This window comes from Brachypodium distachyon, chromosome 1 (genome assembly GCF_000005505.3).
Source record: "Brachypodium distachyon strain Bd21 chromosome 1, Brachypodium_distachyon_v3.0, whole genome shotgun sequence".
In the NCBI taxonomy this organism is placed as follows: domain Eukaryota; kingdom Viridiplantae; phylum Streptophyta; class Magnoliopsida; order Poales; family Poaceae; genus Brachypodium; species Brachypodium distachyon.
In genome coordinates, this window is record NC_016131.3 from 25,692,832 (window position 1) to 25,712,771 (window position 19,940).

A 19,940-nucleotide genomic window follows, 5' to 3' on the forward strand; every position below is an offset into this window, starting at 1 on the left:
CGACCGGCTGGCTGGCCCCGCGGCTTGTTGTACGAAAAAGTATTACTACGAGCCACCGGCCGAGCGTTAAGTAAAGTGTGGACGATCGCGATTCACGGATTGATGGCCAGGGCCTCGTAAAGCGTGACGTTGAGCTCGCAGCTCACGAAGACAGAGACAGAGAGTACGAGTATGTCCGTTTTTCGTGTGTACGCAAATTTGAAACATCGGCATATATATCTTTACAATTCAATTGGTTGCTTTCCAAATGGTAGAAGAGGAATCTCAGAAAACGTGACGTGCCCGTTGGTATAGGCCACGGTCTTTTCGGCTTTTAAGAGCGGCTTCTTCTAAAAGCTTCGTGGAAAAACCGCATCACAAATTTAGTTAGACTTTTAAAATAGTTTAGACCAAACTAGTTTAATAGCCTAATCAAATTTAGGTGGCAGCTTCTCCAGGAAGTTAGGGGAGGGCAGTTTTGAAGCCAGCCCAAAAGGCCGAAAAGAACTTGTCACGTGCTACTGCTTAAATTTCGGCCTATTATAAACTAATTTTTTTTTTGTGCCGTCGGTTTTCATCCGTTGCAAAGCTGTTAGTGAAGCGTGAAATGACCATACTAACCCTAGCTAGCTCGTTCCACACAAAAAAAGGCCTTCTGGACAGTGTTCTCCTTGCAGCTTAACATCGATCGATCATCGGAAACTGCCGGCCTTGGTGGTTGGTCATAATTCCGAGGGATCTTGTGAGTAAATAGATATATATTCATCCATGCAATTATCAATGACATTTTTCATCGTCCCACAAGGATATATCAAATTCGTGCAGAGATTAATTCCCTGCCGGCCCACTCATCAGAACGACGATGCTACAGGAGGAACAACAACAACACGCTGTCAGTTGTCACATTGCTGTGCACAAGCTAGCTAGTAGTGCACGTACTCTCGCATGCACGACCGAATATATGTGAAAGGGGATCGATCAGCATGCAGCTAGCTATAGCTAGAGACACGTACTGCAGATAGAAAGAGCACGTACGGGAATCCTGATCGATTTTATTCGATGCAACTTTGGCCCTTGTTGGTGCATGTCCCATCCCATGAGCAGTGTACTATACGTGATCGATGTTGTGAACACGTATGTACGTACAGATGGATCGATGGTGTAAAGTGGCCCAGCTGCTAAAGGTAGCTATACGTAGGGATGCATGCAGTAGTAACATGGCGTGCACTCTTGTTGGGTGTACGAGTACATGCATATGTCGAGTCGGTGCATATATATTTTTCGTTTCAATACATGCTCTAGCTCATGCACGCAGGTTTCTGTAATGTTTGTTCCGGCTAAAGTTTATTACGGAGTAATTGCTTACTGGTATCATCCAACGTCATGGAACGGGACGGCGCAGCTAGCAGCTGCAGCGCACCTACGTGTACGTTATTATTAGGCCGATCGGACGATAACCCATTAATGCATGCATGATACGGATAATAGAGCACATCGACCATCCACGTACGGCAAGTGCAGAGGCCCCACTCATCAAAAGTGTCTAAGGAACACGTTGTCACATCACTGTGCAAAGTAGGGTAATTAATGTTCCCTCCGTTTTATAATTCTTATCGAAATATTACACGTATCTTTTAAGATACAAAAATTTGAGATAAGAATTATGAAACGGGGACAGTACCTACAGTGCGAAAGGCGTGACCGCATGATAGATAAGATCGAGAAGAGAAAGCAAGCGCGGCCAGAGATGAGATAGAAAGAGAATCGTCCATCCGTACGCACGAATCCTGATGCATGCATATGCAAAGATTTTTGCTGTCTTTGGTGAACTGAGTAGGGTGCATGTAACATGCATGCATGCATGCTCGGTGCGCGACATGTGTCATGTGTGTATACTACTGTATGTACACGACATGTATCATCAAGTTAATTTGTTCCAGCTATAGTAGGGAGGAATTTAAGTCTGTTTAGGGTTAAGAGAAAGAGGAATGCAAGAATAATGATCATCAATTTAATTAAGTTTATTGCGAATAATCATTTTTGGACCAGCCACTTGCCATGCATGATGGATTGATGATGAACTCGATCCATATGCATGCAGGAGTAATTAAGACATACACATATTTAAGTCGGGGCTTGATCGATCATGTTGCCATTGGGCTGTCTGCTATTGGACTGTCAACATCAACATCATAAGACAAAGATGCTATTTATCGATATTTAATTTAATTTTCCATGCATGGTACATGCAAGGAAAATATAGAAATTATATCAACGTCTAGTTTGGCTCCTTCAACTCTAATACTAGCGAGACACTTGGTCCCTCAAAACTGTAAATACCGTACAATAGTTTTCATCCCTACCCAAAGTTTTCCCTGGCTCTAGAGTCGAGGGACGAAAGACGGAAAGAGAAATTCAGAATAGTCGAGAGAAACGAAAAATACAGTCTCGATGCTGATGACATTAAGCTCTTGCGTATTTTTCTTATTCTTGGTGGGACTATATATGGTTAATGGAATTTTCTGAATGAAAACAGGCTTAATCCGCCAAAAAGCACATGGATGACAAAGAGGTGTTGGCATGTCGAGCTCGATATCCCTACCTTTATTAAAATCGGTTGGTTTTCCTCCATCGATCATGGCCGGTGGCTGCTGGCCGCTTTGTTTTCGGCAGTTAGTTGCATCTGATCTTTTCTAACAAATCTCACGTGTCATCACGCATGACGCGACAGTGATAGGGGTGACGCTGGCACTAGCTGGGGTTAAGCATCGTCTGACAGTTAAAAAAGTTAGTTTAAGATTGAAAATGGAGCATCGTCTGGGATTTCTATACAAGAGTATTACTGTATCGAGTCCTGTCCTTTCTTTGACTTTTGTGAGAGCAGTGTTCTGACGGAGTTAGATATAGGCTTACTGGGGAACATCTGGGCATCTGTCTAGGCTAATTAATTAAGTGGTTTATGTATACTGTGGCTAGCCAGTGGATGTTTGCTCCTGGCAATATTTTTAAATTGATGTGAAGAGTTTTATGCACCTGAAAGCTCAAAACTGATGGGAAAAAAAGCAGACCCAATTATACTTCAACAGAACAGATGGTAGCAGCCGTCTTGGCGACGAGATTGTGCGTAAGTACTTGCTACTCCCTCCAAAAACACATACCGTCTCTGTCCCGAAATAATTGACGTGGACTATTTTGGAACGGAGGGAGTATTACTTACTGGAGCACTTTTACACAACAATATCCTATACGTATCAAATCATGGGTATCTTCCCCTTTTTAACTGATTCTACTGCAGTTTCACTGGCTAGCTGGTGGTGGTCATTTAAGGACAATTAATTAGTTTTACTTATTTTCAAAGGGTTCAATTCGTTTCGACAAGGGGTAAGTACGTGTTTTTCACTCCACCCCAGCTAGCTTATAAATCATGCATGGATCTGACGCAGTACGTACGTAACATTAACTCACTTAAATTAGTAACTCTGAAACCTGCCCTAACAGGCAGCATACATGTAGGCACGTACACTGTGATGTGGACCCCAGCGGTCGACAATTGTTCAGAGATCTGAACAACACACCACACCATGCATTAAAGAAAAAAGAACCTGCCTTCACACCCAACAATATTAGACATATAGTCACTCTATTAATATAAAGTAATACTTCCTCCATCCCGAAATTACTAATGTGGATTTGTATAGTCATATAGATTTTTATGCGAATCCACGTCGTTTATTTTGGACGGAGTGAGTAGCAACGAAATAAATCCAAAAATTCTTGCTTATGTTTATCATTTTGATCCCGTTAGTCTAATTTTAGTCGAAGTTTTGATCAAACCTAAGAAACCTTGTACATATTCCATATGTAGCTGGTGGTCGGTGGATCGACAGATGTAGATCTCGAAGCAAGTTTTTAATTAACGTATGTATGACGAAACGATTACGTAAGTACGTACGACGGGTAACGTTCACATGAGCTAGCAAGCTGTTTTTCACAGTACTCTGACACCACTCACGAAACCTAATTAATTAAGCTGTGTGTGGCTGGCTGGCCATGTCGTTGTTTGATTAATTAATTTTACCTTTTTTGCCTCCGAGCCCATGTACGTATACGTGCGTGGACGTGGTCGGCCTCACATGCATGCATGCCCTTCTTCTGCACATCCGTACGGAAAACCACAATGCATGCATGCAAGACAAGGGAATCGACAAAAAAAGGGCGCCACGTAATTAGGCCGTTTGCGTTTTGCTTTGGCCATACCTTAAGGTATCCATTGAAAACCTTTGGGCGGAAACTTGCAAACTTTACTTCTGAACCGTTGGATCCTTAAGGATGTGGTCCAGATGAGAGGTGGAGTCTACCCCATCACTTAAACGCGAATTTGCAGAAACCCCCTCCCACGCCCAGCCTATTTCTCCACCAGGTAACGCTTCGCCCTCTTCTGTGTTCCCAAACGCAATCCCTAGCCCGATGGCGATTGAATCGGAGAAGGCGCTGGCGGCGGTGACAGCGGTCCCATGCGCTGGCGTCGGAGGTGCTAACCCCAGGCGCGGGAGGTGGGCGGAGCTGCGTCTCCATGCTGCTCGCTGGCCTTGCAGAGATGTTTGCTTTATCTGATTCAGGGAGGGCAAAGGAGAAATCCAGAGGTTCAGCAGGTCACAGCAAGGAAGGATGCTTCATAGTTTACCAACGCATGCACCTCCATTGCCACTTCACAGCTCATTGGCCTAAAGTTCTTCCGACAGAGGCTCCCCTCACAGTGAATTTTTCTCCAACATAGGTTGTAACAGTAGCAAGTTTCACTTTGATTCTCTTCTGGCTGAACCAAGTCTCAAACAAACTGCCAGAGACGGCCAAAATAACATGAGGAATGATTCTATTGTAAAAAATCACGCATTGGAGCAGCGGGGCCTGCTTCTGCTTCTCTTTCTCTTGATGAATCCAAATCTCATACGCTAGCGAGTGCCAGCCGCGCAGCACTGGACGGGGGAGCACGGAGGGGCAGAGCGCGCGGGGCGGCGGACGACCGGACGGGCGAGCGTCGGTAATCATGGCCGGCGGAGGAGCTCTATACGGGGCCACGGCAGGAGAAAAAGGCTGGGCATGGGAGGGGGTTTCTGCAAATTCGCGTTTAAGTGATGGGGTAGACTCCCACCTCTCATCTGGACCACACCTTTAAGATCCAACGGTTCAGAAGAAAGTTTGCAAGTTTTCACCTAACAATGGTTTTCACTGGATAAAAACTTTATCATGATCTAAGTGTGTATGTATAATAATAATACCTCTCTCAACAATCTGGGATACTAAGGTGAAAAAGATGGACAGAATTAATCTTGGATACTGCAAGGTACTAAAAAAGATAGAGAAAAACTAGTTATTATCGCTAATTAATAGAATGCCATGGCATTGGCAATCCTGTATTTCTTTTCTCTCTCTCGATTTCTATTCATGCATTTCTATAGTTGTACAACGAATCAGAAAAGACATTTTACCCGGCCGGCCCCGACAGACAATATTGCAGACTGGTCCAAGACGTTCGTACTATATGGTAAACACGGCTATTAACAAACTACCCGACGACGACGTTTACTAGCTACTCCTGGCAGTAAAATTAGAATCTTTGGTTAATTATTTGCCATTGGCGCCATTCGATGGGTCTCGTGAATCTCCTGGATCTAGCTACGCCTTTTTACTTGGACGCATAGACGCCACCAGCTGCTGACCATCTTAATTAAGCTTGGTCGGATCCGATGGAGATCGAGACCCAAATATAGAAATGCATGAAGAGCAAAGTAAGTCACATGCACGGCCACTATAGCAAGTTAGGGACATCCGTTAGTTGTACACCCGTGAGTCACAGGGCCGGCTCCTGCAGCATCGACTTCACCGGCCAGATGATTCCTGTAAATCAACAAAGAAGTCGGCCCCCGTACGTTCTGCTCCCGTGGTCCAGAGTCCAGACCTAGCTAAGTCCCCAAAATTGCTTGCCACAAATGTGAAAAGTTGACGAAAGCACGGCCGGAATCAAATGAAATGGAAAGGAATGTGAATTATACGATACTCTGGCCCTCCGATCGATCCATAATAAGTGTCGCTGACTTTGCATATCAGTAAGCGACACTTATTATGGATCGGAGCGAGTACCTAAGATAGATGATCGATAATTAATAGAACAATGACTTCAAAAAAAAATATGTTTTTCCCGTCCATACCAATTTATGTATGAGATATCGTGTACTCCCCATCCCGAATTAACTACGTGAATTCATATAAGTGAATTCATATAAATTCTTATAATAATCCACGTCAGTTATTTCTAAGCCGAGCGAGAGTATATGTTTGGCATCAAGGATTTGTCGGTGCGTACGTGGACTCACCTGCTGCCTGCCATGCATGCAATGCCATGGACCATTTGTGGTTTTGTATCAGAGGTAGTAGTTGCTCTAGTCTGTAGATGTGTAGTGGCCTCCAGCTTGCAGCTACCAAAACAACGGCACGTGTAAGTGTAACTGCACAGGCTGCAGCCATGGCGACCAACATTTACTTCCACGTACAAGTCCCTCCTTTGGATTCCAGCAGGATCACAGTCAAATTTTGTTCCCTGGCAATTGAAGCTACTCGTATTTAAAACCTCCAGATTAACTATCAGATGCTTAATCACCAAGTGTACTACTGAACTTCTTTGACTAGGGAGACGAGGCAAAGCTTTTTGACTCCGTTTATAAAGGAAGAGAACATAATTAAAGAAATGCTACTACAAACATAGTACTGTAGCACGTAGTGCTGAAGAACATAACATGGGCGCGTACCTTTTTCTTCCCCCACCGGCATCTGATCCGAGCCACCTTTTCTTAGGAAACAAATGCCCGGATCCAAATGGAATAGACAAAAATGCAGCAAAGCAGCGACGCCTTTTGCTCCTCCAACCTCCTGCTTCTAGCTTTAATTAGTTAGTACTCGTCAGCATCATGCATGTGTGTGTGCTGGGAAGCTGCATTGGTTAAGGTCAACTGACACTATCAAAATGAACACCCCCAACCAATTAACTAGTTCGGTGCCTTAATTTCTCTTGATAGAGACACAAGTGGATGTTAGACGGATAGATACTCTCCAACTTGCATCAAATCTGGACCAGCAGTAGTAGTACTGCAGTTGTCAAGCCAGTTTGGTTTACATTACTGTACACATGATGATGCTAAGAGTTTGTTAGGACTCAACTTTCTTTTTGAAACAAAACCTAGGAACTGTTGAGGGACTGCAATCCAGCACATGTGTTTAATTAATGAGTTAGCAGCTGTTATTCCTGTAACAGCAGTGCACTGTTCTGATGTTTCAAATTCATTCAGGGAATGTTTTGCTAGTAGCTGTCCATGGCACTGCAAATCAGCAAGAAAAAAATTGGATCAGTTAATTCACTAGCTTTCTAAGAAAAAAGCTGACTGATTAATTAACGGGAGTGATTTGCCAGGAAATTTCATCAGGGGTGCAAGCTGTGCGCAGTGCAGTGCAGAAAGACTTGAGTTGTGATCTTATGTTTTCTGTTTAAAGGGAGGCAGTGCGGCTCCAGTTTGGCATGGTACTTGCAGGTTGAAAGAGATGGAAGCAGCAAGGCAAGAGAAAAGAGGTAGCTAGTTCAAGTGTAACTCCAAAAAGGCTAGTGGGTAATCAGATCAGCATACTATTTCCATTTTGTTACATAGAACCATAGAAGGAAAAGGCACCTGCAGGTGCATGACCGGCCTGGCCATGTTCAGACATCCAGATTAGACAGATTTTGTCATATGTAAATAACCCAACTCTATCATAAATCTAGCTAGCCTGAACTGGTATTCCCTATAAGCCAGCAATTTTGCTAGTAATATAAAACATGGTTAGGAAAAATGAATATATAAACTAGACAGGCATAGTCTTCCTTTTCGCCTACGGCGAGGATACTGTAATAACTTTGTAATAATTGAGGCTGTGTGCATCTTCGACAGGTGGTCAAAGAGACCTCTCTTCCATTATCTTAAGACAAAATGGCATCAGCTCATCATTAATCAATCTACGTTGCAATAATTAAACACACAGCGCCAATGATGGCACTAAGATTACCTACCTGCTCCAAAGATTAGGCCTACTGACTACTGTCTTCTGCACCAGTTAAGTTCCCCTAGACAGAGGACATGCAGTGCTGTAAAGTGTTGATGCCAAAGCTAGTTTGACATTTTGGCACCACCATGGCTGGCTGCAGATGCAGAGTCTTCATACCATCCTGTCCTGCGAGACTGGCAGTGTGAGCAGAGCACGCGTGCAGCTGCAATCACAGATTCAGAAAAGCAGCACCTTAATAAGAAAACCTGCAGAAAAAAGGAGTTCTTTTTTTTGGAGCACCTTTGGAGAAGAAATTAAAGCTGTCATGTGTGTGATGATTGAAAGGCCAGTTAATTATTACTACCTCCGTCCCATATTAAATGTTTCAGATTTGTTCAAATATGGATCTATCTATACTTAAAAAACGTCTAGATGAATGTAATATTTTGACACTTAATATGGGACGGAAGGAGTACAAGTTTCACACTGATTTCAAGAAGTTCTGTTGAGGGATCCTTTTTTCCCCTTGCCTGCAGGTTTTTGCAAAAGTGTACGTACTATGGCATCCATGGACTACTAACTACTTTGTGTCTCTCACTATCTGTCCAACCAAGTGGTAATTTTTTTCCAGCAGGTCAACTTTATGAGTGGAGCTGAGCAAGTACCAAACACCGGCAAGAAATGGTGCCGAAATGCAGTGTAATAGTTTGATGAATGCACATGAACTGATATCCTATTACTACGCTTTGGATCACCGACACGCAAGCCTACAGTGTAATGTTCTTAAGAGGAGCAGAGCACTAGATGACTGACAGGAAAGTTAGCATCACAGAAAGTGAAGAGTAATAAAGACAACTACTACGCTGCTAACCCCGTAGTTCAGTCCAAGAATAATTCTAGAGATCCTACACTGCCCCAGTCCAAGGGAGGGGGAATGCAGGGGCAATCCCAATAAATGGATGGGTATACAACAATGGAAAGGGTGCAGGGGATTCAATTATATACACAGGGAGATACTACATACTACAAATTTACACAGCGCACGATGATATACGCTACAAGATCAGAAATGGCAGCTCTACAATTTTACTTGGCGAGGATGGTGGCGCCACAAGCGGCCCCTGCGTGCTTGCCCTCCGCGAACACGAGGCCCCCTCTCACGAAAGTCGACAGAACCTTGCCAGAGAGCTGCTTCCCTAGATACGCCGAGATGTTCTGCGGAAATATTCAAAATCAGTTTGGTTTCAGTTCAAATTTGTAAATTGCTGGAAGTGTGAAGATGGGTCTCTTAATTATTTTGAGTTAGGGAGCGAACCCGATGCTTGTGGTATACAGCATGGCTGTCGTCGAGTTCGAACTCCGCCTCAGGTTTCCACACCACAATGTCAGCATGGTATCCAGGCAGCACAGATAAAACAGTGCTATTTGATTCCATATGATTTTAATCCAACCATGTAATCAACGTTACTTTTGGATGCACATATGCTATCCAGTATCAAGTGAGAGGTGAGCAAACATGAATACTGAGTATTTCTTTGAAAAAATTAACACAGGAGAACTCCAGGCTCTCTGTGAAACATAATGGCGATCATAAGGTTTAAGACAGTAGTACAGCAACACTTTTTCCCAAGCACTACTTTTTGCACCCTTTTTCGGTAACTTGGTTCAGCTAATTCAGCATACACTACTGTCATCAAGACGATGCCACGTTCTAAATATATTTACAAAATTCACTTTTTGTACATTTGCACATTTCAATCTTATATTTTATGCTTTAATGAAACTTTAATTAAACTTCCATAGTGGTCGATCTTACAAACCAGTGTATTTATCTCTGCCTTTCTGAACCCAAAAAAGAGTACACGTTACATAGAAAAAAAACATCCTACTCTGTATTGGCCAAAACTCAATGCCGCCATTAATCCTCCTCCATGGGTACTTCAGGAACATCCCATCTGTCTTCTTCAATTGGCTTTGTGATCACAGAAACAGGCGAGCGTAAGAACAAAGTTAAGGACGCAACAGTGTTGTATCGCAGTAGAAAAATTTGATTGCATCAACATACGAAGCAAAATATGCTTGCAGAAAAAAAAGAATAAAAGGCATGCACTGTAAGGATATAAATCGACATGTCGGTCGCCTTTTCACCCCTGTTGGCACCGCTCCGAAGTTCCCTACGGATTTCTGGAGTAACCTGGAGACAGTGACAATCATATCTCAGTTGAATCAGCATCATTCCAAAATTCATGCAGGCATGGGGACGATGGGATGAGATGTACCAAATAGTGTTTCTGGTGATCCAACAAGCGTGCAAGTTTCTCCTTGTCTTTTTTCTCCAACTCATTCTTGTATCTGTCATAAAATATTTAGCAATACATGAATGAAGTGGTGAAAACCTTAGCAAGGATCAAATCTCAGAGCTATAAATCGCAAAGAAGCTGGTCAGTGGTAAAACTCTGTAACTTCAGAGTTTCCACAAGAACATTTTTCAGGTCGAATACTATGTCCCGGTAATAGAAAAGGTTTACCAAGAAGAAAATCAGGTAAAAAAAACCTGTTATACTAGATGTACAGTAGTTGTTTTACTGCATTAAGAGTGATGCCTTTTGGATTAAACAAAATATGCCTTCAAGCTTTATCACTAACCTTTCCACAAAGGCAAGCAAGGACTGATGCCATATAACAGGCATGTTCCTCTCGTCATCAAGAAACCGCATGAAATGGGCAAAAACTGCATCAAGCACACGGTACGGCAAAGCATACTTCTTATCTAGAAATAGTTTGATGAAGTAACTGCAAGAGAGATATTAGGTTACAACATGTTCAAGCTAATAAGAAGCTAATAAACGAACACACGCACAACCCACAACTATATACAAAAGGAATATACAGACTCGACCCTGATGTTCTATAAAACCCCAGAGCTGTAACATGCAATGCAGTCGGCAGCTAACGATCACGCAAACTACGGTCATAGGAAGGAAAAACAGTCTATGATGTTCCATGACAAAACTTGGCTACATAACTGAAATTTTTGAAATACCACAACAATGACCCTTTCGGTCATGAGATACTGAAGCCATAATGCTCATCATGATAGCTATGTTGATGATTCAACAGCATCACGAGCAAGGAATTCATAAACTATGGACAAAAAAAGACGGAAGTCCTATTGGCATGGCTTCTATTTGGAAAAATGTTAACACCAACAGATGCAAACCCATTGGCAAAAAATGTTGTATAAATTTGCAGACAGACAAGGCAAAAGGAGAGGTGAAGGAATAGTACTTATGTTTTTTGCATTGTGTAACATCTAAACCGCTATAGCTTACACTACAGCAACAATTCAATATATACCAAAAATGTTGACTAGCAAAAAAATTTCACTGTACAAAAAAACATAATGCTTAGACACAGAAGTACAATGTTCATTTGTAAAAAAGTGGGGAAGTTCTTATACTCTGTCCAAACAAAGAAGACTTTAAGGTGTCACACTTTACCTAGTGGTTCCACAGTACTCCATATCTGCTAGTTTCATTAACGCAGCGCTGCATCAAAATGTCAAATAGGGATAAGATACCAACTCCAAAATCATCTTAGAGATGAATCTTGCACTATATTCAGCTAACCTCGCATGGAGTGGTGGAATTGTGACTTTCTGGATAATACTACCAGTGATTACTGCTTCACGCAGAGTGCAATTCCCTTCCTGCAGTCAGAACATTAGAGCCTATAAAATGAATAGAAGGAAGCAATATGCACTTCGTGCAGATGCAAGCCCATAAATAGCACTAAAAATATGGCTTATGGTTGGATGATCAAGAGTATAGCTCCCTAAAAAGCATATTATTGGGAGCCAGATCTACTCTCCAGATGCAATCATGTACAGTGCAAAATAAAATGCAAGATACTGATGAATTTTCCATCCATTCTACGACCGTATCTACTCTAATGAGAGTTACCTGACAGAGTGGCAGCAAAATTCCCTTGAAAAAGGCAGCAGGCTTGTAGAGGGATTTTTTTATAGACTGATAAAGTGCAAAATGAAGCCTCTTGTTCTGCTTTATGTCATTGCGAATACGGGGGAGCAGGATAGCATCATAGAAGCGCACGGCATTTTTCGCATTCATGTTTGAAGAGAAGAGCCGTGTTGCTTGGTATACTGCGTTAGGAGACCAATGCTCTAGCTCAGTTAGCTGCAGCACCTCTGCCCAGCATACCAACGATGGGATGCGCTTGAATGATTGGGGAATTTTCCCACTAGTATATCGGCTCAAGAGCTTGCCAACCCTGCATAAGAAAAATTAGCATCGCACATAATTAATGCAGAGCGGGTTCTACGTGGATAGAGTATGGAGCCAAGCACATACTCTTTATAGATCTCAACAACACTCTCGTCCAACTTGACAGGAGGCCGCCCTTCTGCACAAACACAAACTCAGGTATTCCATCTCTTTTTTCATATTGACCAATGCAATTTAACTCACATCCAAAACGCGTTTAAACTGAATGCGGAATAGCTCGTCATTGCCGCAATGGTCAATTGACTCCTGTGCCAAGTATCAGAGAAGAACCAGCTGGTTTAGGAATGGATGCCCACCTGCTGAGACCGTGGCGTCCTTCTCTCGTATCTTCTGAAGAATGATATCACCAAGTGTTCGCTTGGACGAGGTGTCCTTGGACATGAATGCCGCGAGCGCCTTCTCGTCCTCCTCATCGATCTCCGCCTAGCAACACAACGGAATCAGAAAATTCGCATCAGCCGGACACCCAAAAAGAAAAGCCCCAAGGCACGCACGCACCACGCCGCCGTCGTACTCGCTCTGCGCGTCGAAGCCGCCGAACTCGTCGACGTCCTCATCATCATCATCATCGCCAGCTTCGACGGGGACGGCGAAGGAGGATGACGCGCCAGCCGGGGAGGTGGCGGCAGCGGGCTCGGCGAGGCCCTCCTCCTGCTGCTGCTTGAGCGCCTCGCGGAGGATCTTGGCGCTGATGGAGGAGGGCACGGAGGCCTCCTCCTCCGCCTGGTGCCACTTGGCGGCGCCCGAGCGGCGTCGCTTCCCGGCGTCTGCCACCGCGTCCGCGTCCGCGCCGAGCGGCAGGCGGCCGCTCTTCGGCTGCTTCTCGGAGGCGGCGGACTTGCGCTTCTTCCCGGCCATGGCTCGAGCCTTCTGCCTTCGGGGTGTAGGAGGCGAGGCGAGGCAAGGGGGAGGAGGGAGACGACGGGCGGCTACGAGAGTAAAACCCTAGCCCCCGTGGCGTTTATTTTTTATTTTTTTAAATAAGGGTTTTGTTTTGTTTCTTTTCTGGTCCGTCTGGCGTCTGCTGTTCACCAATCGACTCTGGTTCAGATCCTGTTTGTTTGGATTTCAGCTTTTAACTTTTGATGTTTTTCTAAAAAGCACTTTTTCCGTTTACACGTGAAGCTGACAAACACGTCGGGAGGTGCTTCCCTTCAGAAGCTGCAGGAAACACCTCCAGCTTCATGTGTAAACGGAAGAAGTGCTTTTTAAAAGACTAAAAGCAGCAGAATCTGAAACAGAAGCCCAAACAAATACGGCCTCGGTAGTTCCACCACTTCGCCGGCTCGTCTTTTGGGCTTGAGCTGCCATTGCTGGGCCATGCGATATTGTGAGCTGAACAGTCTTCTCCTGGCTTCCGACTTTCGAGGCCCATTTAATGAGATTTGGGCCAAATGGACGAAACTACACAGCGGCGTGGCCCACTTAAACACAACGAGCGGCGGCTTCCGTATGTCCGTGTGAACGCCCTGCGTGCGCCAGCTCCTGCTTGCTTCGCGTGCTCCCTCGCCTGCGACGTCCCTACCACAGCCAAAACAAGAAGCAACTAGGCTAGACACGGCCCAAACAGAGGCTTCTCTTCCAACCGACTGCTGAGCCCAAACAGCAACTTCTCTTTTCAATTTCTTCCAATGCGGCTGTTGGGGTCAAGCAATCATTTTTTTTCCTCTCAAAAAAAAATCCCGTTTCTTTTTTATGCGGTGCACTTGTGAATTCCTTCGATGAAAATGAGCATCATTGGTTAGTTTTTCTTCTTTTGCTGCAATTGCTTCTCAAAGACAACAATAGTATGTAAGCTTTCGTTTCTGGATCCCATCTTACCAATTTATTCTTACCTACTTGTCAGATTAACTGAGCCTACTTGTCAGGTTAACCGTGCATACGATTTATCAACACCAACTTGCCAAGTTATCCACACCCCCTTGTTGGATTAACTGTGCCTATTTGCCAGGTTATCTACACCTATTTACCGGCTTCTCTCCAATTACTTGCTACGTTATCCACACCTACTTACCCGGTTAATTGTGCCTACTTGACAGGTTAACCGTGCATAATTGCCGGTTATCCACACACATATTTGCCAAGTTACTTGTTTCTAGAGTACTTGCTAAGTTAATTGTGTCTAATTGTCCATTTATCATGCCCACTTGCCGGGTTATACGTACCTAATTGCCAGATTATCCACACCTACTTGCCGGATTAATTGTGACTACTTGCCACGTTAATTGTGCATATCGCCGGTTTATCCACACATACTTGCCAAGTTATTTGTTTCTACTTCCCAAGTTAATTGTGCCTAATTGCCAATTTATGGAGCCTACTTGTCAGGTTATACGGATCTATTTACCAGATTATCCACACGTACTTGCCGGGTTAACTGTGCCTACTTACCAGGTTAATTGTTCATAATTGCCGGTTTATCCACACATACTTGCCAAGTTACTTGTTTCTACTTGCCAAGTTAATTGTGCCTAGTTGCCAATTTATCGAGCCTACTTGCCAGGTTATACGCACCTACTTGCCAGATTATCCACACCTACTTGCCGAGTTAACTGTGCATACTTGCCAAGTTAATTTTGCTTAATTGTCAGTTTATCCACACCAACTTGTTAGGCAGGGGCGAAGCCAGAAAAAATACATCATTGGGGCCACTCTTTAAAATTTACCGGTGGCATTGCATATTATTATTATGAGCGTTTCTCTATTTTCAAGAAGGATTAGCAAGAAGTCATCGGTGTCATTTGACATCAGTGCTTACGTGCTAGCTTTGCCCCTGTTGTTAGATATCCACAACTAATTGTCAGGTTATCACACCAATTTTTAGGTTAACTGTGCCTATATACTTGCCAAATTAATTGTGCATAATTGCGATTTATGCACACATGCTTGCCAGGTTAGTACCATGTACTTGCCAAGTTAATTGTGCCCGATTGCCAATTTATCTATGCTTACTTACCAGTTTTTTCACACCTACTTGTCAGGTTAATTATGTATAATAGCTGGTTTATCCATTTATAATTGACAGGTTAACTATTGCATACTCGTCAGATTAAATTTCTATCAATCTTATGAATACACTCATTTCCATCTATTTTATTCAGTACAAAACAACTAGGTAGCCATCTCCCACCTCCCTCTCCTCCCTGAAGTTGCAATGGCAATGTCTCTCACTCTCGCTCACTCGTAGGTGGATACACGAAGAGGAAAACACAAGAGATTTGCGCAGCGTGCAACCGTCCGCTGCTTTTCCATTTCATTCCTTTTATTCTTCAGTACATGTCGTAACAGAAACACAACGACTAGCCCACTTCGTCCCACTATTGTCGCGCCATCCCACGATCGAAACTCAGTGAGCTCCAACTAACAAACGTAAAGGAGATAACTACGAGCCATAACGTTACATAGTATGGCTGAAATAGTCCACGGGCGGACAAGTTATTAGCTGAAGAAAACGCTATCTGCTAACAGAAAAACTGCAGTACCGGATAAATAGCTGAACGAGATTAACACTACATTTCACCCCCTTAAGCTCGTTACCCGGCATTGATGCTGACCTCCTGAACGCCCAGCTTCTAACACATCTCGATGAACTTGACTCACCCGAGAGCTTTGGTCAGAATATCAGCAACTTGGCCATCGGTGCCAACATGATCGATGTCCATTCTTCCATCCTCAATGCATTCTCTGATGTAGTGGAACTTAGTATCAATGTGCTTACTTCTTCCATGCTGCACCAGATTCTTGCAAAGAGCAATGGCAGATTTGTTGTCCACACAAAGTTTGAAGTTTGGCTGACTTTCACCAGTGATTTCTTCCATCAACCGAGCCAGCCAAACACCCTAACACGCCGCAGCCGCTGCTGCCACATACTCAGCCTCGTAGGAAGACAATGCTACAATCTTCTGCTTCTGCGATGACCAAGAAATGATGCTGCTCCCCAAGAAAAATGCAATGCCGGAGGTGCTCTTCCGGTCATCAACATCACCGGCAAGGTCGCTATCACTGTAACCTGACAAAATGTCAGTACCTCCCGGCTTGTAACAACACCCATATCTCAGCGTACCTTTGATATATCTGAGAATTTGTTTGGTCGCTGCCCAGTGTTGCACTGTTGGTGATTCCATGAAGCGACTGGCTATCCCCACAGCATAGGAGATGTCGGGTCTTGTGTTCACCAGGTATCTGAGGCTACCAATTACACTTCTGTACCTTGTAGCATCGAACGGCGCACTGTTGTCATTCTTGCTTAGATGCAGCCGATTCTCCATGGGAGTGTGGCTAGCATTGCAACTCCCCATACCTGTTGTCTCAAGAATTTTTGCTGCATATGAAGCTTGGGACAGAGTTATTTCTCCTCCCTTTTGCTGCACCTCAATGCCAAGATAGTAACTTAACAGCCCGAGATCAGTCATTCTGAACATCTGCTGCATCTGATCCTTGAACATAGCAATGTCCTGGCTGCTAACACCTGTGATGACCAAATCATCAACATATACTCCTATCAACAGAGCTGAATCCCCTTCTCCTCTCCTGTAAACAGCGTGCTCAAGCACACATCTGGTGAAGCCAAGAAAAGTGAGAGAGCTGTCGAGCTTTGAGTACCATGCTCGTGGTGCTTGCTGCAAGCCGTACAATGCCTTTCGGAGCTTCAGAAAGTTGTTGACAGATGCTTCATCACTGAACCCCGGTGGCTGTTGTACAAAGACGTCTTCAGTTAATTCCCCATTCAAGAAAGCTGACTTCACATCCATGTGATGGATTGACCAGCCTTTGTGCGCTGCAATGGCAAGTAGCAGGCGCACCGATTCCATCTTGGCAACAGGGGAAAAAACCTCTTCAAAATCAATGCCTTGGCGCTGAGCGTAGCCCTTGGCAACGAGACGTGCTTTGTGTTTTATGGTCTGCCCATTTGGATCCTTCTTCACTTTGAATACCCATTTGAGCCCAATGGCCTTGTAACCAGCATGAAGATCTGCAGCCACCCATGTGTTGTTCTCTTAAATCGAGCGCATCTCTTCTTCCATAGCCGCATGCCAGGAAGAATTGTGCAGAGCCTCGGTTACACTTTCGGGTTCTTCAGAAGCCAGCATGCAAACATCTTCACCATCTGCATCTGGATCTTTATCAAGCTGAGCAAACACATCATCGAGGCGCTTGTAGCGCAGCGGAGTGACATCGGTGTCCACTGCCTCTCTGTCAATTTCTGACGGCAGAGTTGCCCACTTGCCCGGCCGCTGAGTTGCTGCAGCAGGAGACGCTGGAACTGCAGAAGTGTCTTTTGTCGGATTTGCTACAGTGTCCGTCTGAGGGTCAGCTTCAGCACTTGAGACGGGCGCCGTTGCCGGATCAGCTACAGGCGTTGCAGCGACCGGCGTAGTCGACGTCGTGGGTGTCGTGGACGTAGTGGCGGTGGAGTATACCACTGTGAACGAGCTTGGCGGCGTTGGAGCGGCGCCGGACACCGTCCAGTCCCATGGCCGTGCCTCCTCAAAGATGACGTCGCGAGACACCATCAGCTTCTTGCCCACAGGGTCATATACCCTGTACGCTTTGGCACCAGCTTCGTAGCCCACGAACACCCCTGCAATGGAGCGATCTAACAGCTTGTTGATCCCGGGCCCTAGCTTCTTCACATGTGCACGGCAACCGAAAGTACGAAAATGACTAACATTCGGCTTCTTACCATGCCACATCTCATACGGAGTTGCACCAGCGAGGCTCCTGGACGGCGCACGGTTCAAGATGTATACAGCCGTCTTCACCTCCTCCGCCCAGAATGTGCCCGGCATCGACATTGACTTGAGCAGGCACCTGGCCATCTTGATGACGGTCTGGTTCCTTCCCTCCACGACTCTGTTCTGCTGTGGAGTGTATGGAGCGGTGGTGTTGTGCTTGATGCCGTGTTCCTTGCAGAAATCAACGAACTCGCCGGAGTTGAACTCCCCTCCATGGTCAGACCGGAACGCCAGCAGCTTGCAGCTGCGCTCCGCTTCTGCCATGGCTTTCACCTTCTTGAAGTAGCGAAGGGCCTCGTCTTTGGTGCGCAGCAGCTCCACCCACATGAACCGTGAGTGGTCATCCACTATGAGGAGGAAGTACTTGTTCCCAGCAGCAGTGGCCGGAGTGGCCCGCATAGATCGGTGTGCACCAGGTCGAGTACCTTCTGTGCACGAAATGCAGAAGCCTGTGGGAACGGAGATCGGTGCTGCTTGCCCAATGCACATCCGTCGCAGAACTGCCCAATATGATCGATCTCAGGGAGGCCGCGTGCCATCTGCTTCACTGAGAGCGCGTGCAACGCCCTGAAGTGCAGGTGGCCGTAGCGCCCGTGCCACAGCCATGCCGCGTCCGATCCTTGCGCCAATAGACAGACCGGCTCGGCTAGGGTTAGATCAAGCCAGTATAGCTGATTTTTTGCCCTCAGGACGTGCGCCAGCAGGACCTCCTCCGGATCCCAGATATTGAGCATCCCGCGGTGGATCAAGATCTTGCAGCCATTCTCGTCCGGCTGTCCACAGGAAACAATATTCGATCGTAACCTGGGAATATAGTATACCTCTGACAAGATCCTTTGGTCGCCGGACGAACACCTGAAGAGAACGGTGCCTTTGCCGCGAATGTCCACAAGTGAACCATCCCCGAACTTCACTTTCCCATGGACAGACTCGTCGAGCGTCGTGAAAACGCCCTTGTCACTGGTCATGTGGCTCGTGGCTCCTGTGTCCGCGTACCAGACACCGACACCGGCACTGGCGTACACAGGAACCACTTTCTCCTCGTTCAAGAACACTGCCGGCATGGAGTCGTCAACCGGCGCCTCCAGTTCACAGACGCGCGCCATCAGGGGCGCCGGCTCATGGTCCTCGGCGGCGGCGGTCAGGTTGACCTGCTCGCCCTTCAGCTTCTCATCGCGAGCCTTTTTCCGGCACTCGGCTGCCCAGTGGCCGGGCTTGCCGCAGTACCGGCAGCTCCCCTTCTTCTTCTCGCCGGATCCACCGGCGTTGCCACCACCAGATTTCTCTGTGGCGACGGGGGACTTGGCCTTCACAAGGGACTTGCCCTTCTTGTCGCCTGAGCCACCGGAGTTAGACCCGCGACTGTGTTGGTGCCACTCCTCCTCTGTGAGCAGCAATTTGCTGCCCACCTCAGGCTCTGGATCGAGCCTGTCCTCTGTGGCGGAGAGCCGGCCCGAGAGCTCCTCTATGGACATGTTGGAGAAGTCGAGGCATGATTCCATCGCCACGGCAACCGGCTTGATTCTTACCGGCACCGAACGCAGCAGCATCTTCACCGCCTTCTCCTCCGTGATGTCGTCACCAACCTGCTGCAGGTCAGTCACAATTCCAGTCAGCCGGAGCACGAAGTCTTCGATCGACTCGCCGCTCTTGAACGCTAGGTTCTCATACTCCTTGCGCAGCTTCTGGGCCTTTGCCTTGCGGACGCGCTCGACGCCGGCGCGCATCAGCTTGATGGCGTCCCAGGCTTCTTGCGCGTTGTCCTTGGCCGCGATCACGCGCATCATGTCGAGCGGCACCGAGCGCAGGATGACGGCGAACGCCTGCCGCTCCTGCCGCCTCGACGTCTCCA

At 45.9% G+C, this 19,940-nt stretch overlaps 1 protein-coding gene and 2 long non-coding RNA genes across 3 annotated transcripts; 1 reads left to right on the forward strand and 2 right to left on the reverse strand.

Annotated features, from left to right (window-relative positions):
• The first annotated feature begins 556 nt into the window (after positions 1-556).
• Positions 557-1,304, forward strand: LOC112271169. The gene is made up of 2 exons (XR_002964118.1): positions 557-721; positions 805-1,304. It is a non-coding gene; the product is annotated as an uncharacterized LOC112271169 (long non-coding RNA).
• Positions 1,305-6,156: 4,852 nt separating this feature from the next.
• On the reverse strand, positions 6,157-6,928 carry LOC112271170. Its single transcript, XR_002964119.1, has 2 exons — positions 6,786-6,928; positions 6,157-6,577 (listed from the first exon to the last, which is right to left on the reverse strand). It is a non-coding gene; the product is annotated as an uncharacterized LOC112271170 (long non-coding RNA).
• Positions 6,929-9,619: 2,691 nt separating this feature from the next.
• LOC100827043 (bystin) lies at positions 9,620-13,304 on the reverse strand. The gene is made up of 10 exons (XM_003563239.4): positions 12,852-13,304; positions 12,650-12,776; positions 12,420-12,471; positions 12,012-12,339; positions 11,679-11,758; positions 11,550-11,597; positions 10,696-10,842; positions 10,329-10,401; positions 10,171-10,243; positions 9,620-10,047 (listed from the first exon to the last, which is right to left on the reverse strand). The coding sequence occupies exons 1-10, from the start codon at positions 13,209-13,211 to the stop codon at positions 9,968-9,970; spliced, it is 1,368 nt and encodes a 455-aa protein (XP_003563287.1). The 5' UTR covers positions 13,212-13,304; the 3' UTR covers positions 9,620-9,967.
• Positions 13,305-19,940: the final 6,636 nt, after the last annotated feature.